General features: G+C 43.6%; 1 protein-coding gene across 1 annotated transcript in view; it reads right to left on the bottom strand.

Moving 5' to 3' along the window:
- Nucleotides 1-21,420, bottom strand: part of ABCB5 (ATP binding cassette subfamily B member 5) — a 57,697-nt gene that overhangs the window by 16,731 nt on the left and 19,546 nt on the right. The window contains 8 exon segments of the mRNA XM_060247702.1: nucleotides 853-930; nucleotides 3,831-3,932; nucleotides 5,412-5,558; nucleotides 6,655-6,912; nucleotides 7,211-7,372; nucleotides 9,871-10,041; nucleotides 13,724-13,927; nucleotides 18,951-19,076. Of these exon segments, the coding sequence (XP_060103685.1) occupies nucleotides 853-930; nucleotides 3,831-3,932; nucleotides 5,412-5,558; nucleotides 6,655-6,912; nucleotides 7,211-7,372; nucleotides 9,871-10,041; nucleotides 13,724-13,927; nucleotides 18,951-19,076 (1,248 nt within the window).

Below are 21,420 nucleotides of genomic sequence, written 5' to 3'. Positions count from 1 at the left end.
AATAACCTAATTTTCAGAACTCTGTGAGCTTTAGACATACTGCCTTAGCTGGATTTCTCCAGGAGGAGATCAATGTTAGATCTCAGTCTTTTTTCAGTAGCTCCTTTCACAATAACGAGAAGTGAATGACCAAGCTGGAAATGCTGTCTTCAGATACTAGAATGCAGGATCATCCAGTTTGGATGTTTAACTTTTCTTTTTGTTGATTAAAGCAGAAAGGAATCTAGGGAAAGACTATGGAAACTTGGGTCCTGGTCTCAGTTTAATTTTCTATGTTCAGTTTGCTGAAGTTCCTTGTCTATGAGCATCTTAAGAATTTAAGGGTGGAAGATCACAGTTTTTACTATCCTCATTTACAGACAATTTTTTTAAACCTGGTAATCTATGACAATTATTTGCTGCTCCCAAAATCTGCTGAATTTGCATGACTATATTTGAGGATCACATAAGTATATTAAGTGCCAGTTCAAAGAAACTGCAAAGCTTAGGATACCTGTATTCACTATGCTAATTATCACACCTACTAGTTTATTTTACACGCTTATGATTAAAATATTTAGCACCAGCAATACAGGATTGGATCCAATTGCAACATTTTCACTTGCACTAGAGCTCTTCTGCAAGCAGAAATGGATGAAAAATAAATCTTAAGTTGGGCTAAGTCAGATTGCTTGTATCCCCACTTGAATTTATGCTTGCACAAGAAGTTATACAATCAATTTCTGGACACTATAATATGTAGGGAGGAAGTACTAGGTGTTGCACAATATCTTATGCAAGTGGAACTATGCTAAGTCCATTTATGTGTCTGCTTGTGTGTAGCTGTATCCATCTGTGTTATTCTGTCATTACCTGTTGAAGCAATGCTTTGAATGAAAGTGATCGCAACCGCATAGTCAGAGCTTCCCCAGATCTCCCAAACATTAATCCCTGTAAATATAAGAGGACAAAATATTTTATTTCTGGATACCAGGAAAGTGTCATGCCCTTTTAAGGCTAGCATTTGGAGGGGGGAGAGTGCTGAGGGAGCCAACTAGTTATTATGCTGGCATATCTCCAAGAGTTAGCATGATGCTGCACTCAAATGCCATCCTACAGGTCTTGGCCACTATTGTATCTGGGAAAAGTTATACCAGCAAAAAACACAGTGTAGCACATAGGTGTCCACACAAGCCAAAAACATGAGTGTCCTCCCCCTACTGGTGCAGCTGTGGCCAAAAGGCCTGTAGGAGCATAGGATGCCAAACACAGGCACAACTAGTCACCTCCTTCCCCTGCAGCTACCCCAGTACACAATTGCTGTCCCCAAAACCTTGAATGGGATGCCTCAGAACTTATTAGGCAGGGTGCACAGCATGGGACTCAGATAGCTCCCTGCTGTGTGGACTTAAATAGAGCCATGCGACATTTTGGTGGTGGGAAAAGTACAGAGAAGGCACTTCGCAGTATTGGGTGAGCGTTTAGCACCAATATCCAAGTCCATACTGTGTGGCTAATGTATGTCAATGCAGAACCTTAACAGCTAGCCCATCTCCAGCAGCTTGACCCCAAGGGGCAACTGTGCAGTGACAGGTAAACAAAGTTCATTCACTGTGACTTTTTCCGCACTAACCTTGCTCCACACCAGGTTTCTGTTTTGCTCTGGAGCAAGCTAGCAATTCTGCATCAGCTGCTCTGTGGCATTTTGTGTTGGGGCAACCCGTGATTTGGCACACAGCAACGGAAAACTGTTTTTTCAGGTTTCTGTTGCTGTGCGTCAAATTATGAGTTGCCTCGGTGCAAAATGGCAGTGTGGAGCAGCTGGTGCAGAATCACTAGCTTGCTTTGGAGTGAAATAGAAGCCTGGCGCGGAGCAAGGTTAGTGCAGAAAAAGCCACTGTTTCGCCTAGAGCCTCCCCTGGTCACCAGCAGAGGGCAGGGCTCATTGGTGGTTTGGTGGATCTGGCAGCTGCCCCACTTTACTAGAACAGCTTGTTGGGAGACCCTTGCACTCATTCCCTTGCAGGATCAGAGCCTTGTGCTGCTGCTGCTACTGCTGTTGCAACTGCTACAGTGCATGGATCATCAGCAGTCATGGAGCACTTCAACACAGGATGAGTGAATGTAATGTGGATGGCACCAGCAACTGCCTCAAGGGTGGTTAGAGGCAAATTCCCTCCTCTTGGAGTTGGGATCACAGACTTAGCTGGGGCACCACAGATCTGGCTGAGCACATCATGGCATTTGTGCCTGGTTGCCATCACTACTTGTGTCTCTGTTTTGCTTTCCTGCAGGTGATGATGATTCAGCAGGAAGACCTCAGGGTGTGGCCAGTACTGTCCTGCCTCTACACTATTCAGTCTGCAGTCCCAGTCTACCTCCTGGAGTGGAGCACTGCACTTGGTCAGATCTTCCACCTGCAAGTCCACCCCACTTAGATGCATGCCATGACAGGGAAGGCTCAGTCCACTGGTCCATGGACCCAGAGAGGTAGCAACTTGAGTCATGAGAGGTTTTCTTGATTTGGAGTTCAAATGTCTGGGTTGTAATTCAACTGCATGACAGGAGCTCCATGCCCCTCCCTGCCCTACTCCCTCCCCACCCACTCTATGACTCCCCCTAGGACTGTCTGATGATGCAACCAAGAGGGAGGGCTGTGACCCAGGGACCTGGCACTTTTAAGACCAACAAAGTTTAATACTGGGTATAAACTTTTGTGTGCATGCACTTTCCCTGGGGGGGCAGGACACCCAGAGGGAGCTCCCCCCCCGTGTGCATGCACACTTCACTTATACCCAGAATTAAACTTTGTTGGTCTTAAAGCTGCCACCGGACTCAAACTTTGTTTTATTGCTTCAGACTAACATAGCTACTCACTAGAATCTACCTTAGAAGGTTGTTGTTGTGAAGATAAAATGGAGGAGAGGAGAACAATGTAAGCCACATTGGGTACTCACTGGGGATAAAGGTGGAATATAAGTAATGAATAAATAAATGTGTGCTTGTTGTAAGAGGAGGGCATTGGAGAGCAAGGCATCATAGGATCCTCAGAATCAATGACAGGGGGCTGGGGAATCTATGCAGCAGATAAACTTGATGGTTTTGGAAGAGGGTGGGGAGGGTGCTGGTGGAGGAGGCAGGCATACGCCTGAGGACTTTGGTGCTATAGCCAGGATCTCAGAGCCCTCGCTAGGCCCTGGGCATGGGGCCCATGGCTGGCAAAGCCTTTCTCCCCCATTCTCTCTTCCATGTGAGTGGTGACAGAATGGAAGTGGTTGGAGACCTTCCACAAGGGAAGGATGCTTTCTCCAAGGGCATGGAGGGACTGGCAGGATCTTTGGTTGCAGCTGCCAGACACCTGGAAAGGCTGCAGGCTGTCATGAGGGACAGGCAAGTGTGCATTAAGAGGGGATGTATTAAAATGAGTGGAAGGATTGGCCACTGGGAACAATGGGATATGATGGAATGCCCACTGGATATAATGGGAGCCAGGAAAGCCAGTTGACTTACATGGCATCCACTGAAATGCATTAAAATGATAATCTCCAGCCACAGAATGACAACACCCAGAGTGGAATGATGGCCCCTAGGACTGGAGTCAGTGCTTTGGGGGCTATCATTGCAGTTGCATGCTACAGTTTTCTTTGATAAACCATTAAGCACACTGATAGTACATAAAATGCAGAAGTCTGGTTTTTAAAGTAACCTGGTTTTCTAAGGAAAAGGCCATCCCCATTACCGTATCTTAGGCTGTTGTCTAGATGGTATGCATGTGTTGGGGCACTTTGTTCACATCTGGAGGAACTTTATGATTATGTTCAATACTAGGCCAGCTTTAGGTTAGTGCTTACCTGGAGGATGTATGTTACTAAGCTGATCACTCCCAGTACAAGAAACATCAGACTAAGCAACACTCTGGTTTCGCTTCCCTTTCCGGCATCTCCTTGGAAAGTCTGTGTTACAAACGTAGTGTTATTCACCACTTTAAAGGTAAAGGTAGACCCCTGTGCAAACACTGAGTCATTACTGACCCATGGGGTGATGTCACATCATGATATTTTCTTGGCAGACTTTTACAGGGTGGTTTGCCATTGCCTTCCCCAGTCATCTACACTTTAACTCCAAGCAAGTTGGGTACTCATTTTACTGACCTTGGAAGGATGGAAGGCTGAGTCAACTTTGAGCTGGCTACCTGAACCCAGCTTCTACTGGGATTGCACTCAGGTTGTGAGCAGAGCTTGGACTGCAGTACTGTAGCTTAGCACTCTGTGCCATGGGGATCCTTAACTTACAGCCATTCTATTTAGTTCACCAAATGCTTAATGCCATAAAAGCAGTAGATCCAGACTCTTAACAATGACTGTATAACAAATGTGATTCTGCTTTATTTCCTTTTGGGTTAGCTGCTTTCTTCTTCACATTATTTAGCTACCTCATGTTATTTAGCTAGTTTCACACTATGAACTTTTTTTTTGCGGATTGATCAATTTGTTTCCAGTCGCAAGTAAAACTGAATTTTTTTGGGGTAGGGGTGGGTGGGTTTTCAGGCAGTGCAATATTCCCTGCGAAAATCTACCTTCACATGCTTATAATGTGTATAAATGATCATTCTCAGAAGGGAGTGCTTTTCTTTTTCTTATACTTTTTACTTTGCAGAAAGTTAAAATCACCACAGATTTTTAAATGTATAACACTCTTACAATATAATAACCAGAAAAAAAATCAAACAGAAAAGTTTAGTGATTAGCCTGCTGCCAAGAAAACAAAAGTTCTCAAGCCTTCCCTCAGCTGATAATTTAGCCAGTTATTCATGATCTGTAGAAGGTCAAGCTCCAAGAAAACAGAAAATAATTAATCAGATTGGAATGAAAAGAGATAAAGCTTTTTAATAGAATGGCAGCTCTAAGAAATTTCAGTAGTATTTTGGCTGTTCACATGGGAAAATCAATTGCTTCAAACAAGTAGGAAAACAATAATCTAAATTAAATACTTTGTCAAGATAGAGAAGTAAAACAGAACATACTAGAATGTAGTGAGTTGACAACCATGATATCCAGATGGCATATAAAACTGGACAAATCATGGCAATTGCAAATTAAACAGTGTGTGGAATCAGCTTTAGACCACTCCTGACCCCTCAATGTACTGCTGCAATTGTTTCCATGTTTCTGTATTATTCCATGTTTTTTCTATAAGATATTTTCAATACAAATCTTTCCACTAACTGAATGTATATTTGGGAGGCCTCTTTCTTGTAGTTTTACGGTTTCCTAGAGACACAACTGAGCAAAGCAGGGCTACTTCATTGAGAAACTTGGATCCCAAGAAAAATTATTATAAAGGACACGGTAAGAAGGCTTGCTTGGAAGGTAGAAGAGAAAGATTTTGCAAAGTCTAAGGAGAACCTGACTACTGAACAGTGCTAAACATACCCCAATGATTTTTCCAAACAGAATTGCAAACACAGGAGTAACACAACCTCCAATGGCAGCAGCAATGACACCAACAGCAATAACACAATACTCAGGCTTGTTCAGAGCCAGAATTCTGGAATAAGGCACCTCAGGCAGCATTTCTTCCTGCAAGACAAATAAAATTGGGCACAAATAAAACTGCTGTCAGCAATGGGTGATAACTCTGCAGGAGGCAATGTAATTGCTGGGCAATGAACCACAGTGTCAAAATTTTCCTAAGAAATTCTCAGGAACTCAAAACACACCAACTAAGGACATTTGCTGAGTTATCCATATGCACTGCTTTTCATGATTTCAATTTTTTTGGGGGGGGCTTTTATTTGGGCATATTCAGCTAAACTGTGAGCTGGCCCCAGCCAACGCTTTTTTGCACTGTCCCAGCTGATCTTGGGGAGCCAGCATGACGTAGTGGTTAAGAGTGCCGGACTCTAACCTGGAGAACTAGGTTTGATTCCCCACTCCTCCACATGCAGCCAACTGGGTGGCCTTGGGTCAGTCATAAGCCCTCTCAGAGCTGTTCCCTCAAGAGCTGCTGATGCCTCTCTTCCATATAACTCCCCAAGTCTCAGAAAAACAGTCCCCCATAGCCCCAGATACCCCTGGATTGATTCTCCATTATACATATAGAGACCATTGACTATAACAGTCCCCATGGGGTATAATGAATCTGGAAAAAATTTAGGGTTCCTGAATATTTCCCAAATCTGAATACCATCAAGCACACATTAAGTTACTCTGGCATGAGTCAATGCACCTCAGTGAGACCTGTAGCTTTCCTGTTCCTCTAGCAGTGGCTTTTTCAAGGTGGGAGCTTGAAAACCACAAGCCCCAATGGGCAAGAACCTTGGCAGCTTTCCTGAAACACGGGGAAAGGTGCTCACAAGAGCCACAAGTGATATGTCAAAGAGCTACATGTAGCTCCTAAGCCACTGAGTATCATTGCTCTCAACTCTTGACTCTAAATGCCTTAATAATATCGCCAGCCATGTAAAAGGCTAATGGCAGATCTATCAGTAGCAGCAAATATGCATGTTCTTTATTAATACACAAATTCAGGTCATCCATCAGGGTTACCAATGTAGCCTCCATCCTAGGCCTAAAACATAATTGTAAAGAGTCATGGTAGATGAGTCAAAATCAGTATGAACCAGTACAATGTTTTTGTTATCTTAGCAAAGTGTATCAGAATCTCAGCACATACCACTTTATTCTTTTTTGTTTTTCTCCTCCTTGTCTTCTTCCTCTTTTCAGAGTATCTTTTAGTAGATGCCCGACTGATATGGCATCTTCTAGATATTCTACTCATGCTATTGTTTCTTTGCACTTCTGTGTAATTGGTAGTATTTTCAAAATCATTTATATCATCTTCATCACATGTTTCATCATCGTCATCATCATCATCAGTCTCAGACTCTGTCTCTTCTTCTGATGTTTTGTCATAAATATCCCCTCCAAAACGCTAAAAGATAAAAAAAGAAAATACATTATCAGTGGGAAATAGCACAGCTATACCCTGCTTGCAACCCTAGGACCTGGCAACCCTAGGTGACCACTATTAGAGGTCTCAGTCCCTTATTTATAGACTAAGTACTGGGAGGCTTCTCAAAAGATTTGCTTAAAAATACATAGATGGAGACAATGCTCATATAGCCCAAACACATAGAGTTGGAGTCATGTGCATTACCTATAACAAAAATGCAGTAGTACGCTCCTTGGAGGAAGGTAGTAAACCAAAATATTTCATTGTGCCTCTTTACCTGCTGCATTACAAGAGCATAGTAGATTCCCTTGCGTTCCATAAGTTCATTATGTGTCCCTTGCTCAACAAGAACACCTTTATCAAAACCAGCAATAACATCAGCTGTCTTGATTGTAGAGAGTCTATGAGCAATCACAATGGTGGTACGTCCTGTTCTAGCCTTGAGGGAAAGAAGGTGAAAATGAGAAGTATAGGCATCTTGAGAGAACTGTGGCTGGCATCCATAAAGCACAGTTTTAACTTCTGCACCATAAAAACAGTAAGGAAGTTGTATTGTCTCTCATATTATGATCCCTTACAAATTAGGCTGCATACATTGACACTGTGACTTAATCTTGCAGGGCAGTACTGTTTCAAGAGATTTATCAAGTCAGAAATAGGGTAAGGTCAGCAGTGTAATGATGGGTCAGCTGTGTGGAGAGATGGTCCGTATTTTAGAGTTTTCAGACGTGGACTCACTGAGTGGCCTTGGGTTAGTCATAAGAACATAAGTAATGCCTGCTGGATCATATCAGTGGCCTATCTAGTCCAGCATACTGTGTCACACAGCAGTCAACCTGTTGTCCCATAGGCCAAACTGGAGCTAAAGTGTAGTACTGCAGTTTACCACTCTGCACCATGGGGCTTTTCCATAAAATCTGGCAGACCCAGGTCTGAATCTACACTCTGCCATGGTAGCTGGCTGAGTGACCTTGGGCCACTCACTGATCTCACAGGGTTGTTGTGAGGGTAAAATGAGAAGGGGAGAGTGTTGTGAGCCACTTTGAGAAGAAAAGTGGAGTGTAAAGGAAATAAATAAAATTAATAAATATCCATCTGGACCTCTTCTATGAAGTTTCAGGCACCAGGCAAAAACTTTATTTAGCCATTTGGTGTTTAATTTTCTACTCTTGCCCTCCTTAAGGTGAGTGATCATTGTATTACTTTGTTGCTATGCTGGTCTGACTTACTTTCATCTGGTGCCCAAACTCTTACAAATGCCTATGTATAAAGACCACAGAGATTAAGTGAATCGCTAATGACCATAGAGGCTAGGGGAATTGCTAAAGACCATAAAAATTAGGGGAATTGCTAGAGTGTCATGGGTGTGTGTGTCATTTCTGGATGATCCCTGCATGGCATCATAGCATCTATGATGTTCCTCACTCCTCAGCCTCTGTCCCCAAAAGTTTCTCCAATTCGCAGCTGAAATTTGCTGACAACCCTACCCTGCTGCTTTCCTTGTTATATCATGTTCTTGTTTTACGTTGGTGTTGACTTGACTGATATTTTTCTTTAGTGTGTTTTTCACTTGTTCAGTTTAAAAGCAACTTAAATTTAAAAGTCACAGTTCTAATTATTAAGAGCAAAAAACAAAACAGAATGAGCAGACAAAGATTCTAGCTTGTTAGAGAACACCAATGGATAACATTCACTGTAAATTCATTCAGGTTAGGTTCATAAGTGGCTTTTTTAATAAAATGTGATAATACCCCCCTGCCAGGGCTGGTGCTAGGCTTTCTGGCGCCCTAGGTGAATCACCCACTAGCGCCCCTCCGATTATTAAAAAATATAGGTAAATTGAAGAGAGTCAAACTTGAAACGTTTCACATTTTTAATTTACTGATCTTTAATTTTTCAAAAAAAGCGATGTTATAAAAAAATTGTGAGAATAAGTGCTTGCCGGCCATGTTAGGAAGGAGGGTGGCAGGATAGGATGAAGTGGGAGGCCAAGTCACACATTGGGGAGAGGGGGGTGGCTTGGCTTTGTTGAGGGCAGCTTGGTGATGGGAAAGGACAAGGTGACAGTGGTCAGGAGCCAGAGTCATGCATCAGGGAGGGGGCAGCCAGTGGTACCCCCTAGGCGACTTTGCCTACTCCCACGCACTGGCCCTGCGCCCTGTAACTCAAAGGGGAATAGCAGCCACTAAGGGAGAGAACTGCAGACTATGTACTTTGAGAAGCTCCACTGACATTACCAGGACAACTGCAGGATAAATGGTCTGTGAATCACCTCCTAAAGTATCATCAGTGTTCACCTCCTAAAGTATCACCTCCTAAAGTATCACCTCCTAAAGTATCATCAGAGAGCCAGTTTGGTGTGGAGAGCCAGTGTGGTGTAGTGGTTAAGTGTGTGGACTCTTATCTGGGAGAACCGGGTTTGATTCCCCACTCCTCCACTTGCACCTGCTAGCATGGCCTTGGGTCAGCCATAGCCCTGGCAGAGGTTGTCCTTGAAAGGGCAGCTGCTGTGAGAGCCCTCTCCAGCCCCACCCACCTCACAGGGTGTCTGTAGTGGGGGAGGAAGGTAAAGGAGATTGTGAGCCGCTCTGAGACTCTTCGGAGTGGAGGGCGGGATATAAATCCAATATCTTCATCTTCTTCTGTAGAAAACACTCTGAAAAAGGGGACCATCTGCATAAGTTCTATTGTGGCCAAGTCTAGTAATTCAGGGTTGAATCAGAGGCTCATGAGAGGGATTCAAGGCCATAAACTAAATAATAAACTAAGGGTGTATACTGTTACTGCCTCTGATTTTATGAGGTTTGATGGTAAACTAGCCACCCCTGTATTCTGAATTCTTAGCGTGTGTGTTGCACTTACCCACATTTTGGTTTGCAAATGCAAGGACTACTAAAACCAGGCTTTTAAAATATGTGATTATAGAAACAAGTCTACCTTATCAAGTGCAGCTTGAACGATGGATTCACTCTGAGTATCCAAAGCAGAGGTGGCTTCATCTAGCAGCAGTATCTTGGGGTTCCTGGCTAGGGCTCGGGCAATAGCAATGCGCTGTTTTTGCCCTCCACTTAGTTGGGCTCCCCTTTCACCAACCATGGTGTTGAATTTCTGAGAAATTCAGAGCACAGAAATCAGATAAAAAACCACAACACATTCACAATTCATTTTACAAAAGTTATTAATTTTCAAATAAGCATTTTAGAAACATTCTACAGCCAAACACAAAAACACAGAGTTTTGTTTTCTATTGCCAGGATACTCTACCTTCCAAATATAGGAGTGATCTCCCAAATTGACCAGGGCAATCTAAATAATAGCTGGAAGTATTCCCAGGGGGACAAAATGCAAGACCACAATGTTATATGCTATTACTAAGATTCATTGATTTGGGTAAACACAGAATACATTGTTACATTGTAGTTAGCTATTACATTGGTTTATGACACTAACAGCCCAATCCAGACATAAGTGGCAGCCGGCCGCAACATAGCTGCCGTGCTGCTAGCAGACTTCCTGAGGACTTCAGCACGCTGGAGCATGGGGAGGGGAGAGACGTAGCTTGCCATGAGGGAGACAATCGCCATGGCAACGCCGCTGGTGTAGGCACAAGGGAGGCAGAGGCAGCCGGAGGGGAGGGCCAGCTCACCCCCCCCCCCATTGGCCAGTCCTGGCGCATGCACCACGGCTCATGACACTCAGGGATAGGGAGAGGCGGCCACAGAGAGGCTGATAGCCATCTCCAACCCGTCCCCAAACAGAGAATGGAGCCAATGATGGGCAGACCATCACAGGCAGAGAGACGTCCCACCAACACGAGGAGGAAACAGGAGTGAGGCTGGGCATGCGCACATGAGAAGCCTGGCTTGGTGATGAGGCAGAGGTGAGGACAAGACAGGCCCGCACGGGACCACGGAGAATCCCCTCACACCCTCCCGCTGTCAGAGACTCTGCCAATGGCAGGCAGACAAGCAGGAAGTACCAAGTGCGGGAGTTCACTGTCATAGACAGTGGATGGAATGTGGTCTGGGAGTGAGCAGCCCAGCAGCAGAGACCCCCTGTGTTGCCCTGACACCCCTTACCATGTGCATGGAACACCTCCCCTGGGGGCCGCGGAACTCAGAGTGCGAGTGCATCAGTCACAGAACTCTGAGTCCACTTCATCAGCCCCCCCCCCTTAGTGCCCTGCACACAACAGCCCTGTGGGGTCGGGTAGGCTGTCAGCCCGGGCAGGCTGAGGGGCGGCACTCCCCTCCCCGGTCCAGCCATGCGGGGAACAGCGTGGCAGCTCATAGACTGTCCCCCCCCCCAAAACCAAGTCTGCCCACCCTCCTAGGCATTCCCTTGGAAAGGCCACTGACAGGGGGGGAGTTGCCCAGGGAACGTGCAGCAGATGCCAAGCAGGAGAGACAACAGAGGGCACAGCTCAGACTTTATTTTTCCGGAACAGAGAGCAACAGTCTCCCTGGTGCATGCTGGGCAGTCTCGCCGTGGGCGGGGCTCCATTCTGAGCAGTGGGCAGAAACAGCTGAGGGAGTGGGGGGGGCAGTGGAGCGACACATGCAGAAGCCTCTGTGTTGGAGTCCCACATGCAAAACGGAGATAGAGATCAAGAGCACCTGCAGGGGCGGCAGCTGGAAGAGCAGGCTGTGTTTCAGCCGGGTGCTCTCTTAAAGGGACAGTCTCTGACCCAGCTCTCTGCAATGGGGCAGCTGCCACACACACACACACTGTGCCCTGCCAGGGATTGGGAATGCGGCAGAGGGCAGACCAAGGGAAGGGAGCAGGCGGCAGCACAGGGGAGCGGGGTCAACAAATGCCCCCTGTTGGAGTCCACTGCTTGGTTCAAGTGCCAGAGACGCTCGCACACCAAGCAGTCAAGAGTGAGGGGAGGGGGAGGCTGGGGGGATGGGGACAGTGGAACTTATTCAGCCATGGGCCTTCAGGAGCCCGGAACCTGTGGAGACCTGGAAACAAGAGCAGTTAGCCCCAGGGGACAGACCTCTCTCTCCCCCTCGCAAGTCAAAGATACTGTCAAAGCAACTGCGAGGTGCAAAACCCGTCACCAATGTGCCTGCCTGTCCCTCACTCTAAGTCTGTATGGCCAGGAGCTCGCCGGCAGAATTTCCCGCCACACGCTCCTCACCCTAACAACTGAGTTGTGCAAGGCCAGAACAGAAGTATTTCTAGGAGGGGGGAGACCGTGATTGGCCGCTGGTCAGGGGAGGGGCTTCATCAGGACCAGTTAGTCACTGGTCAGGGGAGGGGCTTCATCAGGACCAGTTAGCCACTGGTCAGGGGAGGAGCTTCGTCAGCCTGAGGAGCGAGGGGATTGGTGAAACAATCACAATTTGCGAGCTTCCGCAGCGGCAGAGGCGACCTTTGTTTTTGGTTCCAACGAGTGCCTATGGAGCATGCCAACCTTTTTGCCGGCATAAAGTTGCACCTCTCAGGGGGGCATGTCATGGGCCAAACTGCTCAGGAAGCTGCCTAAGCCTGGCTGCGCTCCCAACTCCACCCCCTCCTCTACCTAAATGCCACGCTCCGCCTCACTTCTGCCCACGCTCGGGCATAGCCCTCAGGCGCCGCTGCCCTCGGATGGAGAGCCGCTCGGGCAGCCCCATGCCCATGTAACTCCCCCCCCCACTGTGGTGGCACCGGTCGTACATTGGCGCAAACCCTTCCTGCACCCACATAGCGGCTTGTCTGCTCCCAAAGGACTTTCCGCCCCCCCCCCCCCCGGATTGTGCTGTTAGTTATTCACATTTGACTCTTGATGTTTTCTGTACAATTCTGCACAGATTTTCTTCAGAGCATAGAACTTGAATGTTCAGGTACTCAGAGAAGGCATTTGTTTGCTGAGGAAGGTTAGCCACTGGTCAGGAAGCAATTTTCTCCAGGCTAGTTTGGCCAGGGATCCTGGATTTTTTTTTTTTTGCCATGGTCACTGGGATTGTGGAGGGATGTAGTTATGAATTCCCTGCCTTGTGCAGGGGGTTGACCCTGGAAGTCCCTTCCAACTCTATGATTCTATCGTATCTCAAAGAAAACACATTTAAATCAGTTACATAGTTGAAAATCATGCCAGAATTTGGGCCATAATGCTCTGCTTTGTTGTGTTGCTGTCTTACAAGCGCGGCAGATCACAGACTGTTTTGCAGACTATTCTTGAACCTTAACTCAGACACAAACATCCTAAATTACCTTAAGGGCTGCTGCTTCCCATTTGAACCTACCCAACCACTTTGATCATCATCAAAGGCCCTGCTTTGCTTGCTCCCGACATCTTAGGCTAGACAGGTGGCAACCCAGGAAAGGGCCTTCTTGACTGAAGCATCGAAACTCTGGAACTTTCTTCGCAGGGAGATTTGTTTGTCTCGCTGGATCAGTATCTTTTTGCCAGCAGGTGAAGACTTCTGTGTTTTGTCTGGCATATCCCCAGTAACAGTTACTGACCCTCCTCCTAATGTTGTTTGTTTGCATTTTAAATTGAATTATTTTATATTTTAACTATATTTTTGTGTTAAATGTTTTCTTTTTCATGTTTGCTGCCTTGTGGACCTTGATCAGGTGGAAAGGCACCATAAAAATGTTTTAGATAAAATAAATAAATAAAAATACATCTAACAGGAGAATCACCTCCTGTGCTAATTCTGAAGGATTAGCCAAATGATATTTAGATTTTCCTACTGAACAATTTTTTGCCACACACTTGAACTGAATGATGGTTGAAAAATGTAAAGAGCAAAAATACTAGGATCATAAAAGAGAATCTGAATGCTCTGGTACTCACATCAGGAAGTTTTGATACGAAGTCATAAGCATTAGCTTCTTTTGCAGCTTCCTCAATATCAGCATCTGTTACATCCTCTCTGCCATAGCGGATGTTGCCAGCTATTGTGGTGGCAAACAAAACAGGCTCCTGACTTACAATGCCAATGTTCTCTCTCATCCACTTGATATTAAATGTCCTGATATCATGTCCATCTATGGTAATCTGAAAAAAAGATACAGGATTTTTTAAAGAGACAAAACAGAAGGTAGCTAGTAGATTTACAGGTTTTGAGTGAATAATATATTGGAAAATAAAATAACTAAATAGTTTAAATAAATATCTGTTAAGTGATTATTGAGGTTACTATTTTCTCATCCCCCCTCCGTGAAAATAGATGTTTAAAACAAAGAGTAGTATAAGGAGAAAACAGCTACATTTTTGAACAACACCTCCCACTTCTCAGCTTTGCCTTGCAAAACGCAGCACAAGTATTTCCCCCACCCAAGCATTGGCCATGGACACAAATTTTAATTGCAATATACATCTGTGAATATCTAAGCTGTGATGACAGCAGTCATATCTCTACAAATCCATAGATTTCAGAGAGGATTGGCCACAAGAACTGAACATTTAATTTATTTATTTAGGAAATTTATATTCTGCTCTACCCCGTGAACATGATATTGAAATCCTAGAATATAATGCTGAGAATACTTTTTGACACATGAATCTGGGCTTCTCATTTCCCATTCTCCCTCTATCCATGATACTTAATATCCTGCTCCTTTACACTTGCCAAAATAACAACAAGATCCCCCCCATCCCCCCACACACCACCAGTGATTTCTGCTTCTGGGTGTTTTCTAAGGCATGGAAGATACACAGACCAGTTTCTGTTTGCTGCGCGAAAACGTCAGTTCCGGGGCAGATAGTATGAAATCGGAAGGAAGCCCCACTGAGAAGATGAATGTGACAGCAGCAAAAGGTGAGTGGGAAATAGGTCTTTGTGTTCCAGCCAATGATCACTCGGTGTTGTCTTTTAAGAACATTATTTTTTTTAAATCACTCTAATTATCCTTGAACAGATTAAATAAACAAGAAGCACAGTTACAAGGAAAACAGTTGCATATGTAATTGAGATAATCCACTAAAAAGAATGCATATCATTGCTTCTCCTATTTAGTCAGCATTTAAAGGTAAAATGCAATTACAAATCCTTTAAAGAAAAGATTAGATAGCCTCACTACAACTCATATCTGAAAGATCTGGGTGGGGGTAAGGTGCGGCTATCTAGCTGTTGTTCAGTCGCACAGTTGAGTCCGACTCTTTGTGACCCCATGGACAAAGTCACGTCAGGCCCTCCTGACTTCCACCATCCTCCGAAGTCTGCCCAAATTCGTGTTTGTTACATCAGTAACACTGTCCAGCCATCTCATCTTTTGCCGTCCCCTTCTTTTGCCTTTTGTCTTTCCTAGCATCAGGATCTTCTCCAGGGAATGCTCCCTTCTCATTTGGTGGCCAAAGTATTTGAGCTTCAGCTTTAGCATCTAACCTTCCAGTGAACAGTCTGGGTTGATTTCCCTTAGGACTGACTGATTTGATCTTCTTGCAGTCCAAGGACTCTCAAGAGTCTTCTCCAGCACCATAACTCAAAAGCATCTATTCTTCTGTGCTCGGCCTTCCTTATGGTCCAGCTCTCACAGTCATACATTACTACTGGAAATACCATCACTTTGACTACGCGGACTTTTTTTGGCAAGATGATGTCTCTATTTTTTATTATACTGCCCAGATTCACCATAGCTGTCCTCCCAAGGAGCTGTCGTCTTTTAATTTCATGGCTACAGTGATCTTGGATCCCAGAAATGTGAAGTCTGTCACTACTTCCATGTCTTCCCCTTCTATTTGCCAAGGTTTGATGGGGCCAGATGCCATGATCTTAGTTTTTTCTGATGTTGAGTTTCAAGCCTACTTTTGTGCTCTCCTCTTTCACCCTCAACAAGAGGTTCTTTAGGATCTTTAACATGACCTTGCTGGCATGTGAAATGAGTGCAATGGTGCGATAGTTTGAACATTCCTTGGCATTACCCTTCTTTGGGATTAGAATATAAACTGATCTTTTCCAATCCTGTGGCCATTGTTGTGTTTAACAGCATCATCTTTTAGGACTTTGAATAGCTCAACTGGGATACCATCATCTCCACTCGCTTTGTAGTTAGTAATGCTTTCTAAAGCCCATTTGACTTCACACATCAGGATGTCTTGCTCAGGGTCATCGATTTCACTGTCATGGTTGTCCGGGACATTGAGATTCTTCTTGTATAATTCTTCTGTGTATTCTTGCCACCTCTTCCTGATCTCTTCTGCTTCTGTTAGGTCCCTACCATTTTTGTCCTTTATCATGGCCATCTTTGCACAAAACGTTCCCTTGATTTCTCCAATTTTCTTGAATATTTCTCTTGTCCTTCCCATTCTATTATTTTCCTCTATTGCTTTGCATTGTTCCTTCAGAAAGGCCTCCTTATCTCTCTTTGCTGTTCTCTGGAAATCTGCATTCAGTTGGGTGAATCTTTTCTTTTCACCTTCCTTCTTTCCTCAGCTATTTATAAAGCCCCTCAGACAGCCACTTTGCTTTCTTGCATTTCTTTTTCTTTGGGATGGTGCTGCCTTCTGTACAATGTCATGAACCTCCGTCCATAGTTCTTCAGGCACTGTCTATCAACTCAAGTTCCTTAAATCTATTCTTCACCTCCACTGTATATTCATAAGGGATGTGATCTAGGTCAAACCTGAATGGCCTAATAGCTTCCCCAGTTTTCTTCAGTTTAAGCCTGAATTTTGCAATGAGTAGCTCTATCTTATGAGTAGCAGCTATCTTATATAGCCATAATTATGTGAGCCTTACATAACTTTATTTATCTAATTTGTTATTTCTAAAGATGTGATGTTAGGCACTTCTGAGAATTCCAAGGAATAACTGTTGCAAATTCTGAGAATTTCAAGGAATAACTTTTACAAACTCTGTTCTATTGTTCTAGGATTTATTATGGGCATAAAGCTATTGATTCATGAATTATTCTCCTCAAGGCTAAAAATTGCAGGTCAGCCAGAACAGTGAAAAAATACACATTCATAGATCTATGCAAAAATCTAAAAGCAAACCGTCAGGAGTACTATGTCATAACATTGTAAACTGTGCTCTGAATTTAGAATCCACAGCATGGGAATATGTGGATTGGCCATCTTGTTGCTTGACATGGGAGAAAGGAAGCACAAGTGAAAAGGCCTCAGATTCAGTGGGAGCTCACAGGAGCACAGCTCCTGAACCTTTCTAAGAGTTCCACCTCCTCCTTCTGAGAGTTCTACCTCCTCGTCCATTGAATAGTATGTGCAGCTGCATAACAATCCCTGGATAAGCTCCACCACCTATTTTTCTACAAAATGACCCCTGCAAGTGATATATCTTCCTCCCTCACTACTATGGAATCTGAAAAGCAGCTCTGACATTTAACACTGCTCTGTGATCTGGACATGAATCTTGCTGTACTGTCCAATGGAGGAAGAGCAATTCACTCAGCTTTGCATGGCTGAATGGCAACAAATGAAATTATTGTTTTTGTTAACAAACTTGGGCATTTAACTGCTATTAGTCTGCTGGAATAGTTTACCTGCTAACTGACTAGAAGTAGGAAACATGTACTACTTTCAAATGAATGAAAGAACTGAAAATGGGTGACAGAATGGCATAAGCTCAGATACCAAGGTAGTGCGCGTAACAGTGATTACCAGGTATTATACACTTCCCTCTCCCAGAAGCAAAATTTTCCCTCCATTTCTCTTCCTTTTTGACTAAGCAGCCTCATTGTTCTGAAGAACAATGGCTGTCCCACCCTGTCATAGTATAATATTTTTCTGCTGGTTCAGCCCAGAAACCTAAGGGAAGGAACAAGGTCAGAAGTCTTTCTCTGCTCTACCACTGCTAACTAAACAGATCTCTTGGAGCAGCCTGTCACTCAACTAAATTACCTTGTAAGATTTTAAAGTGCAGTCCATCACAACCAGGTATTACACATCTGCTCTAGCAGTTGCTACCAGCTATGTTCTAGCTAGGGTTGCCAATCCCCAGTTGAGGGCAGAGGATCCCCTGGCTTGTAGGCTCTCCCTGGGCATTTTCGCACTCACTTTCAGCCAGCGCGACCCCCCTCTTCACCGCGCAACATCTGCGCGGATTTCGCACTAAACGCCGCGGAGCAGCCGGAAGAGCTGGAAACTCCCGGCGCAAACGGAAACCACCAAAAAGCAGTTTCCGTTTGCGCCGCTTTTGCACCAGGAGTTTCCGGCTCTTCCGGCTGCTCCGCGGCGTTTAGTGCGAAATCCGCGCAGATCCTGCGCGGTGAAGAGGGGGGTCGCGCCGGCTGAAGGTGAGTGCGAAAACGCCCCCTCTTTTTCAGGGTTATCAGAAAGTGGGGGAGGGGGATGAAATGTCTGCTGGGCACTCCATTATACTGTATGGAGACTGATTTCTGTAGTGTATAATGGAGAATTGATCTGTGGGTATCTGGGGCTCTGGGAGAGGCTGTTTTTTAGGGTAGAGGCACCAAATTTTCACCTCCCAAGTGTATCTGAGTAGATACTCTCCTCAAAACACCCCCCCCCAAGTTTCAAAAAGGTGGAGCCAGGGGGTCCAATTCTACGAACCCCAAAAGAAGGTGCTCCTGTCCTTCATTATTTCCAAATGGAGGGAAGGCATTTAAAAAGCATGCAGTCCCTTTAAATGTTTTTGCCAGAACTCCCTTCAGAGTTCAATCATGCTTGTCACAATCTTGCTTCTGGCTCCACCCCAAAGTCTCCTGGTTCCACCTCCAAAATCCCCAGATATTTCTTGAGTCAGACCTGGCAACCCTAGCTCTAGCAGTCTCTACCAGCTATGAAACCCACAGGGTGACAGTGGGCCAGTCACCCTCCTTCAGTCCAACATACTTTGCAGGGTTTTTGTAAAAAGGCAAAATGGATGAAGGGAGATCTATGTGTACTGCCTTGATCTTGCTGGTTACAATGTGGTACGATGAACAATCTACTGACATGCAATACAGTGAATGAAACAGATGAGGATGCCCTGAAATACAGTGGACAGAACAGATGAGGATGAATCAGAATGAGCTGCATCTGTTTAGTGAAATGTACTGAGAAGCCCCTTACATAGGAAAACAAGAACTTGAATAGCAGCCATTTGATCAAAACATACCTCTCCTTCATTTGGGTCATAAAATCTCTGTAATAGCTGAATTGTAGTGCTCTTCCCACAGCCACTGGAGCCAACAAAAGCAATAGTCTTTCCTGGCTGGATTTTTAGGTTCAGACCTTTGAGAATCTGGAATGATTCATTTTTGATCAATACAACTTTTGACATTCATCTCTCTCCATGAATGTGGCTGACTATATTCACATGAAATGAAATACATAAAAACTGTTGCTCCCATAAAGACCTTCTGTTTCTTTTATACTTCCTTTATTTAGGCTCCATTCTTCTCTTTTTTAAAAAGGCTATTAAACATTTTACTTTAAACAATGATCAGGATACCACAGACTATTTGTTGGGATATAAGTTGGTTACATTATTATACACTATTCTCTGTGTTCAAAAAACCCAATATATTTCATGTAGGACCAGAATTTTTTGACTCCTACAGATACAAAAGGAAGCATGCGGTTACGTATATAGGCAAATGTGTTATGGTAAAACCCATGAATAATTATAAAAGGTTTCCTTTTTAAAAAAGTTCAGGGACCTTGCTATTATTAATAGTACATTTTGTAACTATCACTTTTCTCATAACTGATTATATCAAAAACTGACAATGTGTTTGGAAGTCAAGCACTCTGGGTTTTTTTTTCTTAACATGTAAAGGCGCATTAAACTCTGTAGCAACAATGTTCAGTCTCTACATTTTTGTTTCTTATATCTGCTTGAGAAACACACATTTCATATTTTCTTACTTTTCTTTTTAGTAAAGCATTTCTTTTAAAATTTCCATGTTTTTCTCTGGTAATGCGTTAAACTTTATATGGCAATACTTTGGAAAATTCTTTGCTTTTGAAACTTTCACAACTTTTTAAAAGAGTTCTCTTTTCTTGATATGTCCATCTACTTTTCTGACAATGCTTTGGACAGTTACTGCCTCATGTCTGTAACTTGAAGTGATATTGGACTCCTCTCAGCCTTCATGACTCCTCTTATTTGGTGTAGTGCCAGTTTGGTGTAGTGGTTAAGTGTGCGGACTCTTATCTGGGAGAACTGGGTTTGATTCCCCACTCTTCCACTTGCACTTGCTAGCATGGCCTTGGGTCAGCCATAGCTCTTGCAGAGGTTGTCCTTGAAAGGGCAGCTGCTGTGAGAACCCTCTCCAGCCCTACCAACCTCACAGGATGTCTGTTGTGGGGGAGGAAGGTAAAGGAGATTGTGAGCCACTCTGAGACTCTTTGGAGTGGAGAGCGGGATATAAATCCAATATAATATTATTATTTCCATTCAGTCTTTTTTTGTTATGGATATTATGCTATGCCAAAAGATTCCCTCATCACTTTTTATGCTTTGTTTTTGCAGTGTTCCCCCCCTGCCTTTGCTATATTAATTTGCAATGCTATTATTGGTATTATTCTGCATTTTATAATACATTTTACAATTCTACTTTTTTTATTTTTACAATTTTACAACTTTCAAATGTATTTAAATCTGTTTTTGAAACATTTATGAGCTCCCCAGCCACAAAAATTATCTTCACATACTTTTATATTTTAATTGAACTATTATCATTGACCAGAGACTTAATTTAAAATGGATGCTGTTTCCCCTCCCTTTCCTGTTTTATGTGTTGCTGTTTCTGGAATATATATGAACATGCATTCTTTAAATACATTTCTTTTCCCCCTCCTTCATTATCAGATATATTTTTCTACATTGCTAAGTGTTCCTTTCCCTCAGCAGACATGACTGAACAAATTCCCCCACTACTTCTATTTCTGCACTCACTTTGAAATCCTTCATTACTCCTTGATTTCATATAATTTCTTTTCTAACTTTAAATAACTGCTGTTCTTCAAATTTGGATATAGTATCTGTGGTTTTCTAAACACCAGTGTCTTACCTCTTTTTCCAGTAACCTCAACATTAACATTTTTATTTTTAGTCCTTTCTAAAACTTAGGTTTCTCTGAGTCCTTTTTCTCTGTTTGTATAATTTTCATTTTCTCTATAGACACTGCCTGTTTTATATCACTTTGCAGCTGTAGTTTCCTTTCAGGCTCGGATATCAGTCAGTGATTCAGCCTGTATGCCTTCTTTTTCTCACACAAAGCCATTCAAAATTTTGAATCAATAGCTGGAGTTTTTCAAACCAACTCTCACTTTCAACTGCCAATTGTATACCCCCTCTTTTCATCAGAAAGAGAGCATTTCACAGTTTCTAAGATCTAGTTAACTATCTGATAATTCTACTTTTCTTTTACTTTTCTTCATGTTTTAAAATCATATTTTTCTGTATAATGCTGTCTATAAACTTACTTAATGTTGTTGGTAATAATCGATTTTCACTGCTATATTGATTGGCATTTTATATTGTATGGGAACAAAAAATAATGGGGGTATACATACATTATCCAGAAACATCCCTCAACCTCTGACCAAGTCTGTCCTTACAAAATTCCATAAGCTGACAG

This window comes from Heteronotia binoei, chromosome 10 (genome assembly GCF_032191835.1).
Source record: "Heteronotia binoei isolate CCM8104 ecotype False Entrance Well chromosome 10, APGP_CSIRO_Hbin_v1, whole genome shotgun sequence".
NCBI lineage: Eukaryota > Metazoa > Chordata > Lepidosauria > Squamata > Gekkonidae > Heteronotia > Heteronotia binoei.
This window is presented reverse-complemented; position numbering and strand designations above follow the sequence as displayed.